Source organism: Ascaphus truei, chromosome 1 (assembly GCF_040206685.1).
Source record: "Ascaphus truei isolate aAscTru1 chromosome 1, aAscTru1.hap1, whole genome shotgun sequence".
Classification (NCBI taxonomy): Eukaryota; Metazoa; Chordata; class Amphibia; order Anura; family Ascaphidae; genus Ascaphus; species Ascaphus truei.
In genome coordinates this window covers 191441360-191461772 of record NC_134483.1, presented here as the reverse complement: position 1 = coordinate 191461772, position 20413 = coordinate 191441360, and the positions used below count along the sequence as shown (strand labels likewise).

The window sequence follows — 20413 nt, the reverse complement described above, 5'->3', positions numbered from 1 at the left end:
GTGTGTGTGTGTGTCATATATATTTTTGTTGGGACATGGTAGTGTAGTGGTTAAATGCTGAAATGCTGACGTGATCAATGTAGGCAATCACATGAAAACAATAGCAATCACACTTTGGCACAACTATTTTGGAGGGATACCCTATATAAAGCGGCCATTTTGCTCAGCCAGTGTGGGTGTTGTTGTGAGGAGAGATAGAGTGGAGTTAGTAGTAGTAGTAGTAGTTGGTGATTTGTTGGCGATTATTGAGTGAGTTGTCTTGTGTTATTATATTTTGTTTCTCTACATTTTTGTATTGTTAGTGTGTCATTTTGGTTTAGATTTGTTTTTTGTGAGTGACTGAAATAGAGAGGATGAGTGGATGTGGGAGTGGACGTGTGAGTGGTGCGGTGGCTGGTGGAGTGGTGGAGCATGGGAGTGGAGGAGGTGCGGTGGCTGGTGGAGTGGTGGAGCGTGGGAGTGGAGGAAGTGCGGTGGCTGGTGGGAGGGGGGGAATGGGGGAGCGTGGGAGAGGAGTGAGACGTACAGATACGGGCCATCCTGGCAGGGCAGGTATGTCCCGTGATGATACTCCAGGTGGGGGAGTGCAGGTGGGTGAGGGTAGCGGGAGTACTGGACAGGGAGAGAGGGACACTGTCCACCATACGAACAGTGATGCGGAGGAGGATGGAAGTGATGAGGGGCCATCAACAAGCCAGGCGCGGACGGAGGGCCTAAGAAACCCCCGCTTTACCCCTCGCGAAAATGACATTCTTGTTGAAAGTGTCATGGATTCCTATGAACAACTCTATGGATCATTAGCATGTAAGAATGTTTTAACAATTATTCTATTACAATCTAGAAAGTATGTTGTATAGGCCGCACTATCTAATGTATTAACTATATTTGACATAGGTAAGTTGTGGGTGCTGGGGAACAATGAAGAGACCTCTAATCTCTCTTAAGTACATATAGAACATAAAAAGTGTTCCCCGCACTCATAATGAATACTAAACAATCAATGATACTTTAAATGCTGATATATATGAATGAGTAAAAGTGGAGAACATTAATTGTAAATGTGCCTAAAAACTTTCATCACATACAATTAACAGAAGGGTGAGGGATGGTGAGGGAAGAGGGAAAAGTGACATTACTAAAAAGTGAGGGATATGATAAAGAAATCCCTAACAGGGAAGGAAGTGATTGCGATGAGACGCAGGGGAAACATGACGTTTCGTGGTCACTTACCCCTTTTTCAGGCCCATTATCATAGTCACCACAAAGTGGGACTATGGTACTTACCGATTCCCTCACAGTAATTTCCTCCAAGTGTTAAAAGAAATGCTAACTACATGCCATAAATGTTTATGCAAGACATGCGTAACATAACATTGAGTTGGTAAACATATATGCTATAACGGATGTGTGCAGCTGATTGGGCACATGTAATTAGTCACGAATGCGCACATGACATAGCCTAATAGGTGTTTGTAATTATATGTACATGTTGTTAAAATATTTTTTATATTACCATACATTATGAAATCACTACTGAAATGTATATGAACAGATTGTTACATATACACAGGTAAAACCAAGACCAGTCAGAAGACAAAATTGTGGGCCGATTTTATTAGACTAGACATTTTGTTCCTTAATTTCACCGCTAGGTATTTATCTCCTTTGTTCCCTCTTTCATAATAGAGCTGGTTCGTCCATCTCATTGCTTTTTCTGTGTCCTCTAGTAGTATATTTTTGATTTCCCTCCTGTTCCTATCTATTCTCTTTCTAATATCATTTGATGGTGACTATTGGTACTCTTCCTCAATTTTTTTCAGGCTGTCATTCAGTTTCTCTAGTTTCTTATTCTTCTCTTTCTTCCTGTGCATTGCTACACTGATAACTTTGCCCCTCAGAGTAGCCTTATGGGCCGCCCATAGGGTGGACTCGCTGACCTGGCCGCTGTTGTTTTGAGAGAAATAGTCTCGGAAAGCTTCTCCTATAAGATCTCTAGTTTCGGGTATCCATAATAATAGATCATTTAACAGCCATCTCCCCCCTGGGGGGCCTTGTTTTATATCTTTTAATTTTAGCACTACAGGGGCGTGGTCCGACCACGTGATATTTTCCATTTCTGCACTGAGTATACTGTCTGCGAGGCCTCTAGATATTAATATGTAGTCTATTCTTGTATATTGGTCATGTGGGGCTGAGTAAAATGAATAGCTCCTAGAGGAAGGATTCATCATCCTCCATGTGTCTATCAGAGCGTTTTGGGCTACAATTTTTCCCAGTCTCCTATCTCTCTTGGGCTTTAGATTATGGTCTTTATGGCAGGGTTTCACCTTGTCCTTTGTGGCATCGAATACCATGTTTAAGTCTCCCCCGATTATTACCCGTCCTTTCTTATATTGCATAATAGTGTGGAAGGACTTTTCTATAAAGGATTCCTGGTCCTCATTGGGCACGTATAGGTTAGCTATGGTGATATCTATCGTACCCAGTTTACCTGAATTAATAATAATCCTTCCTGTCTTGTCCCTCTGTATCTTATCTAGCGAGAAGGTGTCGTTGCTCTAAAAAGAATCGCCACTTCCGCTTTTTTGCGTTGTGCCGGCGAGTGGTATGTCTGGGGGAACATCTTATCTCTAAGCCGTGCTGTATCCTCTCTGTTTAGTTGGGTTTCCTGTATGATGTATATGTCGCCCTAGTTGTTCTTAAAGTCTTGAAACATTAGTTTTCCTTTCTCTGGTGAGTTTAACCCTTTAACATTTAGGGATATTATTTTTAACTTACTAGCCATTTAACCGGATTTTCTTTGCCTTGTGTGTTACTCGTTTTTTTATTTCTAACTTTGGATCTGGTCTATCATAGGTGTAATGGATACGGTTGGGAGTGGTTGAAAAAAAAAGGATAAAACTTAGGTGGAGATTAGGGGAGTAGGGTGTACGTAGTTTAACGTGTGTGGGGATGAAGCCCATATACATCCTGGGCCTTTGACTCTACCTTTGGGGAAATTGTGGTGTGTAGAGTCGGGGAATGTAGTGGGGGCTTGTCATGATACCTGTGGTCCAAAGCTCGTCCGACCCACCTTCTCGTCTTTTCAGTCCCGGCCTGCTTATCCACTGAAAAATCTCAGATGGTGCCTGGGTTCCTGGTGGAGAGAGAAAGAGAGAAGGAAAAAAAAAAAAAACCTCGACCGAGGCGAGTAACACATATTGTAAATTTAAACTTTGGTTTAATTTTTAACTGAACCTCTATTACGATACAAACTTTTATTACTTACAAACTTACAAACTTTTTTTTATTACGATACAAACCTGCCCTAGCTATTCTATGTCTTAACTTTTACTAAGTGTATACAGAAATGGGAAGTTGCCACATTCTACATTGTTTACATATAGTCTGAAAACGACTTATTGTTCTCCTAGTCTTTACAATCATCGGCTCCATGATCCTGGAACCAGAAGAAGAACTTTTAGTTCACCCCAGGTATTCAATTTAACTCTTCCTCGGGTCTTTACTTCCCTGGAGGAGTTTCTCCTTCAAGACTCTGGGTCAGTCTCGGCTCCTGGGATCTTTGAGTCTTGGTCTCTCTCCTTTGTTTGACCTGACTTTGCCTTGGTCCTGTTCCATGCCTCTCTCCTCGCAAAGGGTTGTCTCTGTTGCAGCTTTGCTGTTATTTCTGGGGTAACTTCTATCCCAAAAGATTTGGTAAATGCTAGGCCTTCGCCCGGTCTTCTCATCATGGCCTGCTTATCGTTCTATGTGGCTTGGAGGCTGAAGGGGAAGTCCCACCGGTATCGGACTCCTTGGCTTCTAAGTAGGCCCGTGATATCTTTCAGGCCTCTTCTTTTCGCTAGTGTTACAGGGGCAATATCCGCAAAGATCTGGATGTCCGTTTCTTCGAAAGAGATTGTATCTAAATTTCGGGTCGTGAAGTATTTCTTTCTTCATTTAGAAATAGTGTAGTCTGGTTATGATGTCTCTGGGGGCCTCTTCCCTCGTAGTCTCTGGGTCTTAGTGCCCTATGCACTCTGTCCATTTCCAGCCTTTCTTTGGTAGCATCAGACAGTATACTCTGGAACAGTCTCTGTAGATATGGTTTAATATCTCTTGGTCTTATTGTCTCCGGGACATTCCTTATTCTAATATTATTTCGTCTGGATCTGTTCTCCGTGTCTTCCCTTGCTTCTTGCAGCTCCATTATTTGTTCCTTGAGCAACTTGTCTATCTGGATTTCTGTGACGTTTTCCATCGTTTCTTCCAGACTTTTAGTTCTCTCTTCCACCGCTGAGATGTCAGATCTAAGCCCATTCATGGCTCCTTGAAGTTCCTCATGGAATGTATGTTTAATTTATTAAACCCAAGCTCTCCTATTCCTGTTAAAAGTTGACTCTTTCTCCGACTGAGTCCGATTCTGTCTCCACTTGGTCTCTTGGTGGATCCCCTGCCTCTTTTCTAGGTGTATTCGGGTTCGTTGGTCTTTTGCTGAAAAAAGTTGATGCCTCTGGTTTTTGTGAATTTTTCGGGGGGCCATTCTGCTGTTATGTTGGGATCTCTTTCTCTCCTCTTCCCCCTTTTTAAATTTACTTTGTTCGCTCTTGTGCTCTCCACCTCTTTCCCAGCTTCTGTATGTTTTTGTGTGTGGCGGGGTGCTTATTATTTCATTGCTATGTTCAGGTGTTTGTGACGAGACAGGACTTCAAGGTATCATTCTGTCTAGTGCTGCATGTTTCATGGCAGTATTTTCATCTCTTTATCTATTTTACTGTGTGTGGGTGCTGTATCCTCGGAAATATCTTGGAATGCTTCTCCGCTCCCCTGGTGTTCACCGCTGTTTTTATACAGGAGGGCTCTTCAGCTCTAACCCTTTCTGTTGTCTAATAGGTCTCCTCCAAACCTCTTTGGGTTTTACCCCTGATCACTCAATCTGACCACCTCTGCCTCACTCCTGCCCCCTCTCTCCCCAGTCACAGGCCTCTGGTGGACATCTTGGGTGTTGGGGATACTTTTGAGCTCTTTTGAGTTCCTGCTGGCTGCCTGCTTCGTTATCTAGCTGGGGAGGTCACCCTCAGGTACCCTCACTCTCGACAGGGGCAGCTCAAAGTCGATTTGTATGTTGGGGGAGGGGGACACATCTGAAGGCGGCACCGCAGAGTCAAAATGGCCACCGCTCCGTGCTCCGCCGCCGCTACAGTTGTGATTCGGCGACTGCCCGCCCTCCGCAGAGGTTTATTCGTGTCTCCCGCTCGCCGCTTCCCCGCCGCTTCCCCTCCTACCTCCCTCGCAGAGCCATGTCTCAGGTTATCAATCGCCGGCTCGGGGCTCCTTCATCGCACCCGGTGGCCATGTAGGTTACAGTCTCTGGGGAGACTCTGGAGCTCCGTGTTTTGCCCATGTGCCTGCGCTCGCTGCTTGCCCGGTTCAGCACTACAGGGCTGCACAAAACACGGGGAGGGTCCTCCTCTACCCGTGCAGCAACTTTTTGTTGTTTTTTATTGAGGTGTGTGTTGATTTATGGGCCGATTCCCCGCAGTCCTGTGCGGAGCTCTATGGTTGTGCTGCTGCTTAGCTTTGCTGCCGGACACGCCCCCCCTCTTTTAGCGGTACTTTGACATTATTAATTTTTTTAATCGATTCTGATATTTCTTCTAAGGAAATTGGTCCGTTTAATCTTTGTTGATCTTCCCTTGTTAATTTAGGTAATTGTAATTTTCCCATGAAATCCTCTATTACCTCTGCGTTTTCCTCACTCTTTCCATATAATTTTTGATAGTATTCTTGAAATGCTAAAGATATTTCTTTGGGTTCAGTTGAGATTTCCTCATTAGCTTTCTGTATAGCTTTCTGTTTAGATGAGGTGTAGTTCCTGACTAAATTCCCCATTAGTTTAGCAGCTTTATTCCCATGTCTATATAGATTAAAGTCTCTATATTGCATTTTTTTTACTTCATTTCTCTGCAACCATATCTCGCATATGTCCTTTTTTTTAAACAAATATTCCTCTTTTGTGGCTAAAGATGGTTTTAGTTTAAAGCTCCCGTATGCGTCGCTTAGCTCATCACTAGCTTCCTGAATTCCGTGTCTATTTCCTTCCTTTTTTTTAATTTGAAAAGGCCTTTATATCTCCCCTTAGCACAACCTTTGCAGTTTCCCAATAACATTTTCCTTCTTTTTGGGTGCATTGTTATTGTCCTTGAATTGGTGCCATTTGTTTAGTAGGAAAGCTTTAAACTCGTCATTGTGATATACTGTCACGGCCCCTTTTATTCTCCAACATCTCCGGTTTGTTTGGGTATTTTTTTTCGAATGCCACACACTTCACCGCGTTCATGCTGCATTCATGCCGAGACAGCGCCAATAGGACTGAAGTTATCAGTGAAAGTTTGTATACAGCACGCCGCCCATAAAGTTGCACGCACGCCGCCCATAATGTTACAGTAGCTTGCTTGTGTACCTCTAATTAAACCTACAATTAAATACCTTGTGTAAATAGCTTGCTTGTGTACCTACAATTAAATAAGCACCGCGCTAATACTGTACAATGCACGCGGCCGCGGCTTTAAATGCCGGAACATGCCGCATCAAACACTGCATCTGCCCGCGGTTTTAAAATTCACGCTGAAACGGCCGCAGTAGGCTAAAGGCGGCCGCCACTGTAAGTGTGAAGGGAACCTCCATATCCTACTGTATCTTTGTGCTCTTTCTGCCCAATATTTAGCCCTATCCATACTGGAACATGGACAAAAATCAAGATGTTTTCAATGGAAGCAATACCCAGATTCGGGATTAGATGGTCACTTATTAAAAAATAATCGATTCTTGAAGAGGTATTATGAGGATGGGAGAAAAAGGAGTACTCCCTCTCTTTGGGATTTAGTAACCTCCAGCAGTCAGTCACCCCTAGCGCTTCCAGCAAAGTTTTAATACTCTTCTGTCCTGGATTAAGTCCCCTCTGATGTATATTTCGCCCTGATTTGTCTAACAATGGATCTTGAGCTTCATTAAAATCTCTGCCCACTATAGTATTGTTACTTTTGTCTTTCAATATTTTTTCCACCATGCTCTGGAAAAAGCTCTGGTTATTCTCATTGGGGCCATATAGATTATACATGTTTAATTCTGTTTTGTGTATTTTTGCTCTGCATTGCATCAGTCTCCCCATTGTGTCCCCAGAGGAAGTTATTATTTCCAGGGGCAGTGCTTTATTAGTTAGAATTGCTACACCTCCCTTCTTTCCCACTGCTTGGGAATAAATACATTCTCCCACCCAGTCCCGTTTAAGTTTTTTTTACTTTCGTCTTCATTCAAGTGGGTTTCCTGAACTAGTGCAATATCTGTCCTTAATTTTTTCAGGTATCTAAGAATTTTGTTTCTTTTTATTGGAGAATGTATGCCCTTTACGTTCCAAGTGACTATTTTCATGTATATTTTACTGTGTGTTTGTTATTATATACTTGTGGTTCTCCTGCTGCCGTTGTGGGTATCTCACTCTATTGTCTACAGTGCACCATACATGCAGTCCATGTATTACTTTTGCTGCTGATGACCTTAATTCCATTAACTGAAACACATCCGACAATACTATCACATAACACACACATAGAAAGAAAAAACATTAACATACGTAAACATCACATCCGGCTTCCCATCCTATTGTGATACTTCACTCCACCTGCTCCGCCATATAATATATATCCTCCAATGTATGCCTGACTAATAAGCTTTTGGCTTTTCTAATAACTTGTTAGGCCTTATTAACCTGTTATACCCCTTACTGCATCCTTATATAAACATATTTAACTGCTGTTTGTATTAGCATCACTACTTACTGTAGTTACTTAACGCACCTAGCTTGGCCTTGAACGTCGGCCTTTCCCAATAACTATTAACAAGGCAATTCTTCTAGTCCCCTCTACTCCACAAACTTTTTCCCTCCCTCAATCTTTTATCTCAAGATACCCCAAGAAGTACTTTTAGTCCTTTAAAGTCCTAGCGCTCTAATCCTCTGCATCGTTTTGTTCTCTTGCTGTCTTGCTGGCCTCACTCCTTTTGGGGCTCTTGCCATTTCTTCCATTGCTCATTGATTCGCCCCCTGAGCCTTTATCCTGTGCCTTTGCTTCGTGTCTCTGTAAAAACTTTTCTGCTTCCTCTGCCGTGTTGAACCCTCTTGTTCCTGGCTCCGTGAAGACTCAGTGTGGCAGGGTAGCTTAGTGTAAATTTCTTGTTGCCCTTAAAGAAAGCTCTGCACACCTTGCTGAATTCCCTCCCTTTATCTGACACCACTGCTGAATAGTCTTGGAATAACAGGATCCTATGTCCCTCAAATATTAGGCTGCCAGCACTTTTATATGCCCGTAGCAGGTTCGCTTTTTCTGCAAAATTTTGGACTCTTGCCCTTACTGCCCTGGGCCTGTTTTCTTGCCCTGGTCTTATCTGACCTAGTCTGTGGGCCCTCTCCATCTTGACCTGGGCTCCACCATGAGTAATTCCCAGTGTCTCTGGTATCCATTTGGAGCAAAATTCCATTAATTGTATTGGTTTCACAGACCCAGGGATCCCAATAATGCGCACATTATTTCTCTGTGATCTATTTTCCAGATCATCCATTTTTTCCTCTAGGGACTGATTCTTCTTTTTAAAGTCTGCGTTTCTAGTTGTAGTGCTGCAGAGTTTTCCTCCAGGTCACTCACTCTATTTTTAGCCTCCCCTATTCTGGTGCTCTGGGAGGTAAGTTCCCCTTAAGATCCTCTGCAGCTTTTCAAAGCTTTTAGTCGGAGTTGGCATGATTTCCCTCCCCACATCTCTGGCCACCTCACCATGCTCTCTCTGCTCCCTGTGTCCCTCACTCTCCTGTGGGTCATAGACATCCTGCTGATTTTCTGCATTTCCCCTTTTCTTCTCTGCCTTCTCAGGACGTTGCTGCTGCTTTGGAGGCATCTTGGATTTTTTGAGAAATATATTTCCATCCAGCTCACTTGGGACCCTTTCTTCTCCTTTCCTGTCACTTTTTGTTCAGTTTAGTGCTGTTTTCGGTGGTTACTACATGTAGCTGGGTTTCTGCAGAGCTCAGCACTCTGCTTTCACCAAAACAGACCCCCCTTTATTTATTTTTTGTGGGGGGGGTAATCTGACTTTAAAATTCTAAGGAGTCTCTCCTCCAGCTTTCCCTACTCCTCTGGTGCCTTTTTTTGTGTGTGTTCAGATTATTGCCTTTTTGGCTGCGATCTGGCAGAGCCTTCACTGAGCTCAGTCTTCTGCTGCTGCTGCTGTTCTGTCTGGTGCTATACCGGAAGTCTCCATGATTTAATTTTTTTAAGTTAAGTTTGCTTCACATTTTTTGCATACTGTTTGTTTAAATAAATATAATATTGGAGAAGTATTATTTTAAATTAATAACGTTTAAGTGAATATTATTGGTGTATGTATGAGTAATGTGTGCAAGTCTGTTTCTGCATGAGATGAGTGTTCTGTGAATGCATGTTAAAATAAATATATAGTGTAGTGTGATAACATTGATTGTATCAGTGCATATACCTACAGTATATTTATATACCCTTTCCATGTTTTGTGTGTTTATGTATGTATTGTCTGTGTATTGCTAACATTAATTTATTAAAAACTGAAGTGTATTTTTGTATTAATCAATTGTTAGGTATACATTAGTAGTAAATAATTACACTATAATTTTACTGGAAGAGTTTATTTGGTTATTAGTTCCTTTGGGGTAACGATGCTGCAAATTCTATAATTTCTACTTTTGGACCTCTGCTATATGTCTCAGTGGTAAGTGTGATAAGTGCAAAGAGCTTGGACTTCTACATCAAGGGGTAACAGGAAGGAGTTCTCTCAGATGGGATAAAGTGACTGTGCACTGCGTGCCAAACAAAGGAAGTTGATGCGTGCCAAGGAAAATTAGCTGACAAATGTCAAATCTGATAGCGTGCACCTACCATCACCAGCTACTTTATAGAGGGGCATAATTATGCTCTCTTCTCTTCCATTCATTCCCCATTTAATGCAAGATAAGATCTTTTTGACCTTTGCAGCTACTACATGATATTGGCCACTATTGTTAAGTCTGCTGTCTACAAGCACTCCTAAATCCTTCTCCATCAAGGATTCTCCTAATTTGTCCCCATTTAATTTGTAAGTTGTGTGTTTATTCTTGTTTCCCGAATGCATAACCTTACATTTATCTGTATTAAACCTCACCTGCCATTTACCTGTCCAAGTTTCCAGTCTATCCAAAGTCCTTCTGGAGAAAAATTTCATCCTGCACTTGATTTTACAGATTATACCATACCTTACAGCAGAGGTGTGCAAAGTTTTCCCCTGCGCTCCCCTGCCTGATCTCCTCCCCTGCTATCACCCCTCCTTACCTTGTCTTCGGCATCAAATGACATTGCAGGGTCATGTGACGTCATATTGCCATGGTGATGCATCGCCAAAGATAAGGCAAGGGAAGTTGCAGAGGCCTCACGCGATCCCCCAGCGTTTAATTTAAATGTCTTGGGGAAGAGTGCGGGGCCTCTGCAAGCGCTGCACCCCCCCACTGAAAAATCTTCCGCCCACCTTGTGGGGTGCATTCCCCAGTTTGCGCACCCATGCCGTACACCATTTAGTATCATCAGCAAAGATGGAGACTTTGCTCTCTATGCCAACCTCAAGGTCATTAATAAACAAGTTTAAAACCAGGGGTCCTTGAGGACCGATCTTATAGGTAGTCCACTCACAACTTGCTCCACTGACAAATTACCTTTTGTAATTTAAATAATTAATATATTACATATTTAAATCCATGTATTCTCTCCCTTCAGCAACCCAAAAATCAGAATATATTCTTTCTTGGTTACATTTTAAAGTAATTTTTTTTTCGAAGTTAAAGCAAAACATAGGAAAAATTAATGTGGGCCAGTTCGCACAGCTCTATTTCCTAAGTACATAAGCACAAGTGTTTGCCACAATCTATTAACATGTATCATTATTTTTTTTTAACACGGAAAAAATAAGATAATTTGTAACTATTCCTTTTTTCTCTCTCTCTTTAGGATCTGATGTGGCTAATTTTGATGGAAAAAGTTATATTCTATATCGGTTCCAGCAAAAATCAATGAGCACCAGGAAAGATGTGATTTCTCTTAAATTTATGACAATGCAAAGTGATGGTATTCTACTTCATGGGGAGGGCCAACATGGACATCGTATCACTCTAGAACTTATAAAAGGGAGACTTTGCTTGATTATCCAACAAGGTAAACTTTATAGGAATCATAATTACTTTACTGTCTTGAAAATACATATGCAATAATCACATTTTAAAGCAATATATTTTAAATAGTGTATATGAAATGCAACATCAAATGCGAAGGAAAGTTTAATTTCAGTAATGCATGCACTTTTCATATATATATATATATATAGTGGTTGACAAATCACCAAAAAATCTACTCGCCACACAAAAAAATCTACTCGCCACCTAGTACCAAACGTGTGCTGCTTGGGCCAATATTTACTCGCCCGGGGGTTAAATCTACTCGCCCGGGGCGAGCAAATGTATAGGTTTGTCGAACACTGTATATATATATGCAAACACAAAAAGAAAAAGGCTCATTGAAAGCACTCAGACATGTAATCCAAAATAAAAATAATTTATTAGATCAATGAAATAAAAAACACTCAAAAAATAATGAGCATATGAAAAATTATAAACAAGATAACTGACTGAAACCCTGACTGCTGGACTAAAAAAATAAAGGACAAATAAAGGGTGGACTAGCAAATGATACACAGAAACAGAGAGGAGAATACCAAAAAAAAAACCATTAATCTATAAAACCACCATGGGACAAAAGTACTGTACCTATAGGGATTAATAACCGGCCGGTCATCACAAGAAGAAGAAATGGCAAACCCCTTACTCAAAACAGTGTGCACACAAGTGAAAAACCCACCAGGATAAAAATCAACATGCACAGATGAACGTCCTATGGCGTTGAGGAGTGAATGGAAGTGAAATCTTGTGAAAAGTTCTTGTCTTGTGCTATTAACCTCAGGAAAAGAAGACAAAAAAGCGAAAAAAACACTACAATAGTGCATTACCCAGGGACATAGTATGGTATATATTATGAGAGCATTTATTCTAAAAAAACAATTAATATAAAACAATTATTATAAAACAATTAATCAAACAGATATGATAGCATATAAAACTTTCAAGCGCTTGTGCTGGAGGAAGATGAGCTGCTCCGCCATGGTAAAATTGAAATCCTACTCACCGGACATGAGTAGGACATGCGCAATGGTTAAATGGTCTTTAACATCAGAAGACACCACTCGCCGTGGGGTGAAACAGCCTGTTGATGCGGGAGGATCGCCTTCAATGCTCGTAGTCTCCTTGCCAACAGAGTCCGGTCGATCGGCTCCACCGCTGACGTCACCACCTGGATAGCACTGCTTCGGTGTCCCTGAGAGGCCAAAAAACCTTCCAACGCGTTTCGAAACTGACGAAGAAACCCATCAATAGGAGTTTCACCCCACGACGAGAGGTGTCTTCTGATGTTAAAGACCATTTAACCATTGCGCATGTCCTACTCATGTCCGGTGAGTAGGATTTCAAGTTTACCACGGCGGAGCAGCTCATCTTCCTCAAGCACAAGCGCTTGGAAGTTTTATATGCTATCATATCTGTTTGATTAATTGTTTTATAATAATTGTTTTATATTAAATGTTTTTTAGAATAAATGCTCTCATTATATATACCATACTATGTCCCTGGGTAATGCACTATTGTAGTGTTTTTTCGCTTTTTTGTCTTCTTTTCCTGAGGTTAATAGCACAAGACAAGAACTTTTGCACAAGATTTCACTTCCATTCACTCCTCAGCGCCATAGGAGGTTCCTTTTCACAGACTTCTCATCTGGTTGAGAGATACCAGATTAACCTTCCAGGCAGCTAAAGGACTACCTTCATCGAACTCTGTATCACAGGTTTTATTTTGTACATCACTGTATTTTGTTTGCACGTGCGCTAATTGCACTTATTATTTCACCACTATGCACAGATGAACACAATCATAACATCAAACATGCCTAATCACATACAGACGAGACAACGAATATTCTAAAGCTTGCCTTAAACTACAGTAGCCCGGTTACATGCTGGGTACATGCTGGGTGTAACCTGGATAGTTTAAGGCAAGTTTAAGGCATTTCTGCATTGACTAATGACCCATAGGATTAACACAGCAGGGATCCCTGGCAGTCCAATTCAGTTTGAATGGGACTGCCAGGGACCCCCACTGTTAATCTGATATGCCATTAGTCAATGCAGAAATGCCTTAAACTTGCCTAAACTACACCCAGCATGTACCCAGCATGTACCCAGCATGTACCCAGCATGTACCTGGGTCCTTCGATTGCCACTGGTTTGTGTTAGAATAACCATCAGCGCTACAGTATATAACATCACTGAAACAGACCCCTATTCAACTCTAAGCTGCAAATGTTGCCCGCATGAGAAAGGGGAAAGGGAGAAGGAATGATCATTCAGTGACCCAAACAAATTCCCATGGTACAATAATGCACAGAGAACTGGTCATTCAGATAGCGAAGCACTAGAAGCCAGTACAATGACTGGTATAGGCTGCTAAAGCATAAGTGAAAACCAGAGTAAAAGGGTATACTCAGCTCCTGAAAGTCCTAGAGAAGGCAATGAGTGGTGAAGAAAAGTGTCCTGGATAGGGTTACCCCCGGCGGGGTGAATCACCACATGTCACCAAAGTCCCAACCGATGTTAATGAAGTCCAACAGTGACCAGCGATCAGCGTCAGTATCAGATAAGCACCACAACACGTTTCTCCCTTATGGGCTTCTTCCCAAGGTGGTGAATTAGCTTATGAACAGTTCCGTTCTTTATGGGCTCCAAATCATGATGTCATTGTCGCGCCGGTATTTTTCTCCAATTGTTGAAAAGGTCAAACGGCCACGCATGCACATACATAAGCTACACTATACAGGCATAGCTGTAGTCAGCTGGAGTTGCGCTATCCCCTTAAAACTCCCCCCAAATAACATATGGAGAGACACCTGTGCTCAAAGAGGAGCACACTGTAAATATCTGAGAGATACTGTATGTAATATATATTTAAATGACTCACACCCCACAACTCCTAAAAGATTTCCATAAGACTTATACTGAGAAACCTATGGCCCCTTGTGATGGACGGGGTACTAGTGTCAGGCCTAACAGGATCAGAAACCACAATGTGTGATATTTAGGGCTGTAGCTCTAGCATTGAACTATCTCAGATGCTGGATAGCTTCACTGTCACAGCATACTTTAGAGCTCTACTGCTCACACCTGGAAGTGGTCTGCCTTAAAGGAAGAAAGGAGAGTTTCCACAAGTATGATTCACCACAGGGATAAGCAGTAGAGCAATGAACAGAAGAGGTTATAAGTTCTTATCCTATTGGGCCTGACACTAGTACCCCCTTCATCACAATGAGCCACAGGCATGTCAGTACATGTCTTATGGAAATATTTTAGTCGGTGTGTCATTTAAATATACTTTGCATATTCCATTAGCATGGCGTTGAGTTTGCTATTTTTTGAGCACAGGTGTTTCTCCACATGTTATTTGGAGGGAGGGTTGAAGATATACATATAGTGCTTGTGACTCTCCAAAAATAGATCTCTCTCTTCTCCAGCAAAACCCATATTTCAGAGTCTTGATGTAGCTAACTTCACCTTTAGGCATGATGTAACTTGATAAATCCCTGCATTAACTATAATAGAGCTCTGTGGATAGACCTTGTTACAGGAAACACCTCTTTTTGCATTTCATTAACACTGACATTTGGAATACTAACATGAGGGCTCCTTATAGCTGAAAACTACACTTAACACGCCATTAGTGAACTTAGAAATTATCAAAACATTAACTTAAGTTAATGCCTTGTAAATCAATAATGAAGATTTGGGGATCTGGGCCTTAGTTAGAAATATACTCTTGGTTGCCTGTTATGTCTGGGACATAATATACATTAATTGAATTACTATAAAGGCAGTCCATTTAGTAACAGCTAAAATATTTGGGAATGTATGATAATGAACCATTAAGGAAAATGTGGGAATATAACATGGGCTTTAACATAATTTAGATTATATATGCAGATTTCAGTGATATATAACAACTCCTTCGTCCTGAAGTTGTGCTACTTTTGATGAAAACCTGTGGCTGTTCCCTTTCTTAAAGACAAAAAAGCTGCAGCCTTCTCGTGTGTAGTCACAACTTAGTAATACTAAGGACTTAATTCTATAACTTTCGATAATCACATGGATAGCCCAATTGAAGTCAAATAAGCTATGTCAGATAAGAGGTCCTTATCTCTGTCTTCATATTCAATGCAATTGATGTGCAATTCCATATAAATATTTTACAGAATTACAATGGTTAAAATAAACTTTTTGATTGTTGTTGTTTTTGCTGATTCAATTGTTCTTCTGTTCTCATTTAAGGATATGTACAATTGCATCCCTCTAATCCTCAAGTTAATGTCTCCCTGGGAAGCCTGTTAGATGATCAGCAATGGCATTCGGTTGTCATAGAGCGTTTTAGTAGACAAGTCAATTTTACTGTTGACCGACATGTACATAATTTCTTCATGAAAGGAGACATCCATTATTTGGACATTGATTATGAGGTGTGTATTTTATTGTACATTTTAACGCAGAATCAAATAAAGTATCAGTCACTATGCACATCCGGTTCCACTTCTTTGATCACAGCCTGCATAAACCACTGGGTTTAAACAATTACATTTACATAACTGCATGACACTGCAGGACAAAATGAGGCTGATACAGCATCCATTTGGCCCCTGCCAGCCTTAGCCTTCAGCTAACGTTATGTTATTACTCAAGTAACTATATCTTAAAAGTTTACATAGGTCCCTAGTTAACAATAAATTAAATGTGTATTCATGTAATAATACACTATAATACAATTAAAATATTTTTTAAACAAAAGAATAGGGTAGGTTACATATCAAAGTCCTTTTAACAGGCCCACTGCAAGATATTAATGTTAGGTTAAAAAAATGTAACTTAATAAAGAATAGTGTGCTCAATACGTTCCCATAACAAGAATATATTAAGAGCTTTTTAAATTCTGATTACAACAAGTTTCTGATGAAAAAAAAATGGAATTAAATCTGACAAAGAGATTGATGAGGTTTGAATGCCTCAAATTTCAAGAAATGTTTTCTCTGAGTTATTGTAATCTATAAAATTCTGTTATGTAAAATATGTTGTAGACATGTATACAATATATCACACAAAAATCACAGCAGTGAGAACGTGCTTTACACACAAAAAAAGTACATAATATAGCCTGGAGTAGGTGATAAAAAAAATACCAAAAAGTTATTAATAACAATGATATTAACCATTTTAACCCATTTGAAACTAAAGTGGACAACAGACATGGGCACTGTTACCATCAGCAACTCAAGTGTCATTTTGCATACCAGCCTCTCTTGCATATATTTGGGTGTTAACCTGATGCCTTCCTTGAAAACCATAACAATGTTCACTGACACTGAACTTTATGTGCTATAGGTGGCTGTTGAGCATATCACACACATGCATGATCAAATCAATAATGCAAAAAAGTGTTGTAACGCTTTCGGTGCCATTGGGTCCTTATATAAAAATGGTTTGTATGGATTGTTGCCACAAAAACCTTCAGGAGATTCAAGCTTCCTAAACAAATTCAGTTGTGGGCATATTATTTCATTTTGAATCTGGCAAAATATGCAAACTATGCATAAAAAACTACTTTTTTTCTGGTTTTTAGTAAAACTCAAAATGGGTTACAGTAATTATATGCACAATTAGGAATGTTACTGTGACACTTTGTTGTATACTACAGAAAATTACTTAATAGCTTTATTGATTTCTCTTTTCTTTCTAAGCTTAGCTTTGGAGGGATCCCCTTACAAGGAAAATCAGCATCAATACGGCAAAATAATTTCCATGGCTGCTTTGAGAATCTTTATTATAATGGCATGAACATTATTGACTTGGCAAAGAGATATAAATCCCAGATCTACATTGTGGTGAGACTCTTTATATATTTGAAAGCATTCATTAACTAATAAGACAAATGACTTTATCTTTCTAAAAAGGTGATGGCCATGCCTATTACTTTGTAACTCAAGCAATCGGGTATGCAATATTCTTGTACTGAATTTGATTCTGAGGCTAATACAACATCTTTCAAAGCAAGATATTTTACCACAAGATGTGTGAAAAAAAACTAACTTTATAACCTTGTATCCCTTTATTACAAACATCTGTTGTCAGATATGATAAAACTATTCAGAATTTCTGTAATGTTTTTAATTGATGGGTGTTGTGCATTTATGAATGGTTTTACAAAATTGTATATTTTCTGTTAATCGATTTAAAAAACATATACTGTGCATATGAACCTTAAGATGTACTCCTCCCTTTTCTTACGAACCAATAAAATAAACAAGTATGAACAAAAATACAGAACACAGTAAGGGCCCTATTCAATAACAATACACAAATAGAGAAGAAACCCAAGTATAGCTCTAATAGTGGGCACACCAGGTAGTAGTAGTCATATTTCCAACATGCTATATCAATGGAGATGATTAAAACATAACATTTGATAAGATAAATTAAGATAATGACATTAAAAAAGGGAGGGGTGGTAATAATGGCTAAATTATTTGATCAGGTAATCAAATCACAATAATCACAGTGCCAGGTGAATATAGAAAAAATATTTCAGTGGTGCCAAAAGCAGAATGGAAGCTTGTGGACAAATATTCAAACTCACATTAATTGCCTACAACTTCTATTTATATTATAAAGTATCTGAAAATAGTAGTAAGTTGTGAGTGATCTCAAATCTCAGTAAACGTATGCTGAGATGCGCTGGAACAAACCAGCTGTAGTATATGTTTAATCAGTGAAATACACAGTACTGTAATTGAAACTATAGGTGAATAGCCACTGAATATGAGCAGGTTAATGATACTATGTGGGTATAGGTGAATCCACAATAAAGGAAAAAACCCACACTGAAAAACCCACACTTTTTCTCCGTTAAGTAGCTAGACCTGTGATCCAGTTGAAAAGACAACAATATGACACACTTGCAAATCGGATTTACACAGGAATAGTACTGCTAAATGCACTTGTGGCTGTGGTAAGCTTAGAGGTACATATTGCTACAGTAGTAACACTGTTAGATTCAATTACTAGAAGCATCAATACAGGCATACCCTGGTTTAAGGACACTCACTTTAAGTACACTCGCGAGTAAGGACATATCGCCGAATAGGCAAACAGCAGTTCATGCATGTGCCTGTCATCACGTCCTGAACAGCAATATCGGCTCCCTATCTGTACCGAAGCTGTGCGCAGGCGGGGAGACTATAGAGCCTGTTACAAATGCGTTATTTATGTTATGCATGTATATGACGTTTGCAGAACAGTACATGCATCGATAAGTGGGAAAAAGGTAGTGCTTCACTTTAAGTACATTTTCGCTTTCCATACATGCTCCGGTCCCATTGCATACGTTAATGCGGGGTATGCCTGTATCTAATACACTGTGCCACAGCTCGTTTCATAAAGATTTCTTGTACATAACATGCACCTCAAATTGCACAAAAATACTGCAACTATCTGCCTCATGGACTAATGAAAAAGCCAAACAGGTCTCCCTGCTCCGATAGATAGCTGCAGCACTGAGACTCTCACAGCCCTCCGATACCCCTAGACTCCATCCACCATGATGTCTGACATCACGTTAAAATCCCCAATGCACGTTTCGTTCCACCAGGAATTTTTTCAAGTAGTCTATTCAATAAACTCCAAAAAGTGTGCTTTGGACAAAAAAATATCAGAAGCATCACAATGACCAATAAAATAGACCTGCAAAGTATTTGCTGATGACATAAAATTATGTAAAGTACAGTGGTAGAATCAGACCAGGATATAATTTCTCTTCAGAAGGACTAGGATAAACTGGAAACTTGGACAGGTAAATGCAGATGAGGATTGTATGTATGTATGAATGTATGTCTTTATTTATATAGCGCAATTAATGTACCTAGAGCTACACAGTAGTAATACACGTGACAATCATATAAATAACAAATAATACAAATAACATATCATGGGAATAAGTGCTCCAGGCATATATACAGATATACAGTATGTATTTGTGAAACAAGAATATACAGGCTTCATACAAACTTAATGTGACAACATTAGATATGCAGTATACTTGATAGAGAAGGGTTTAAGAGTACTTATAGAAAGCAGGCTTCGCAATAGTGCTCAATGTCAGGCAGTAGCTGTAGGGGCTAGTAGGCTATTATCTTGCCTAAAATGGGATATGGGTTGAAGGGAAGATAGTATAATTTTGACCATGTATAAATCCTTAGTAAGATCACACCTTGAATATTGAGTACATTTTTGGGCACCACTCCATAATAAAAGACATTATGGAATAAAGAAAAGTGCAGAGAAGATCAACCAAATTAATAATGGTGATGGAAGCCGTTATTACAACTCGAGCATGGTCCCACAGATTAAATGGCATAATATCCCCACCCTCTTCTCGAGTGCAACTGATTCAAACAATGAAAGAAAATTGCACAGAAGCGCACAAGAGATGGAATTAATAACAGTATTTTAATAAAACAAACACATAAATAGCTGAGAGGATCCAACCCCTTCTCAGCTCAAGAAGTAAAATGCCCAGAAACTAAAGCCATACATATGGTCTCTTAACATAAAAAGTCTAGGGAAAATACATGACATACAACAAAAGACAATCAGTGTAAAAATAAATAAAGAAAGTACTAACAGCCCAAGGGGATTTAAATGAAAACCGCCATAGAGGACTGTATAACCGCTGACAGGGGGAGACGAACACTTACACTAAGGCAAAGGTGGGGGTCCACAGATGACCGCACAGGATCCGGATCGCGGCACCAGGGAAGATGAAACAGCTACCACTAGAGCCTCAGGCAGGCTCCGTCTCAGCCTCTCAGCAAACACACGCAGGATGACCTGTCGTGACCTCTACGCGTTTCGCACCTGACGAAGCACGTGGTGCGAAACGCGTAGAGGTCACGACAGGTCATCCTGCGCGTGTTTGCTGAGAGGCTGAGACGGAGCCTGCCTGAGGCTCTAGTGGTGGCTGTTTCATCTTCCCTGGTGCCGCGATCCGGATCCTGTGCGGTCATCTGTGGACCCCCACCTTTGCCTTAGTGTAAGTGTTTGTCTCCCCCTGTCAGCGGTTATACAGTCCTCTATGGCGGTTTTCATTTAAATCCCCTTGGGCTGTTAGTACTTTCTTTGTTTATTTTTACACTGA

At 40.3% G+C, this 20413-nt stretch overlaps 1 protein-coding gene across 2 annotated transcripts in view; it reads left to right on the top strand.

Moving 5' to 3' along the window:
- Positions 1–20413, top strand: part of CNTNAP4 (contactin associated protein family member 4) — a 580041-nt gene that overhangs the window by 300425 nt on the left and 259203 nt on the right. The window contains exons 5-7 of one of the 2 annotated variants that reach the window (XM_075599587.1): positions 11037–11240; positions 15505–15689; positions 16962–17105. In XM_075599587.1, coding sequence (XP_075455702.1) covers positions 11037–11240; positions 15505–15689; positions 16962–17105 — 533 coding nt within the window. Of the gene's footprint in view, positions 1–11036; positions 11241–15504; positions 15690–16961; positions 17106–20413 lie in introns of those variants that run through there. The other variant, XM_075599597.1, reaches the window with a different exon arrangement.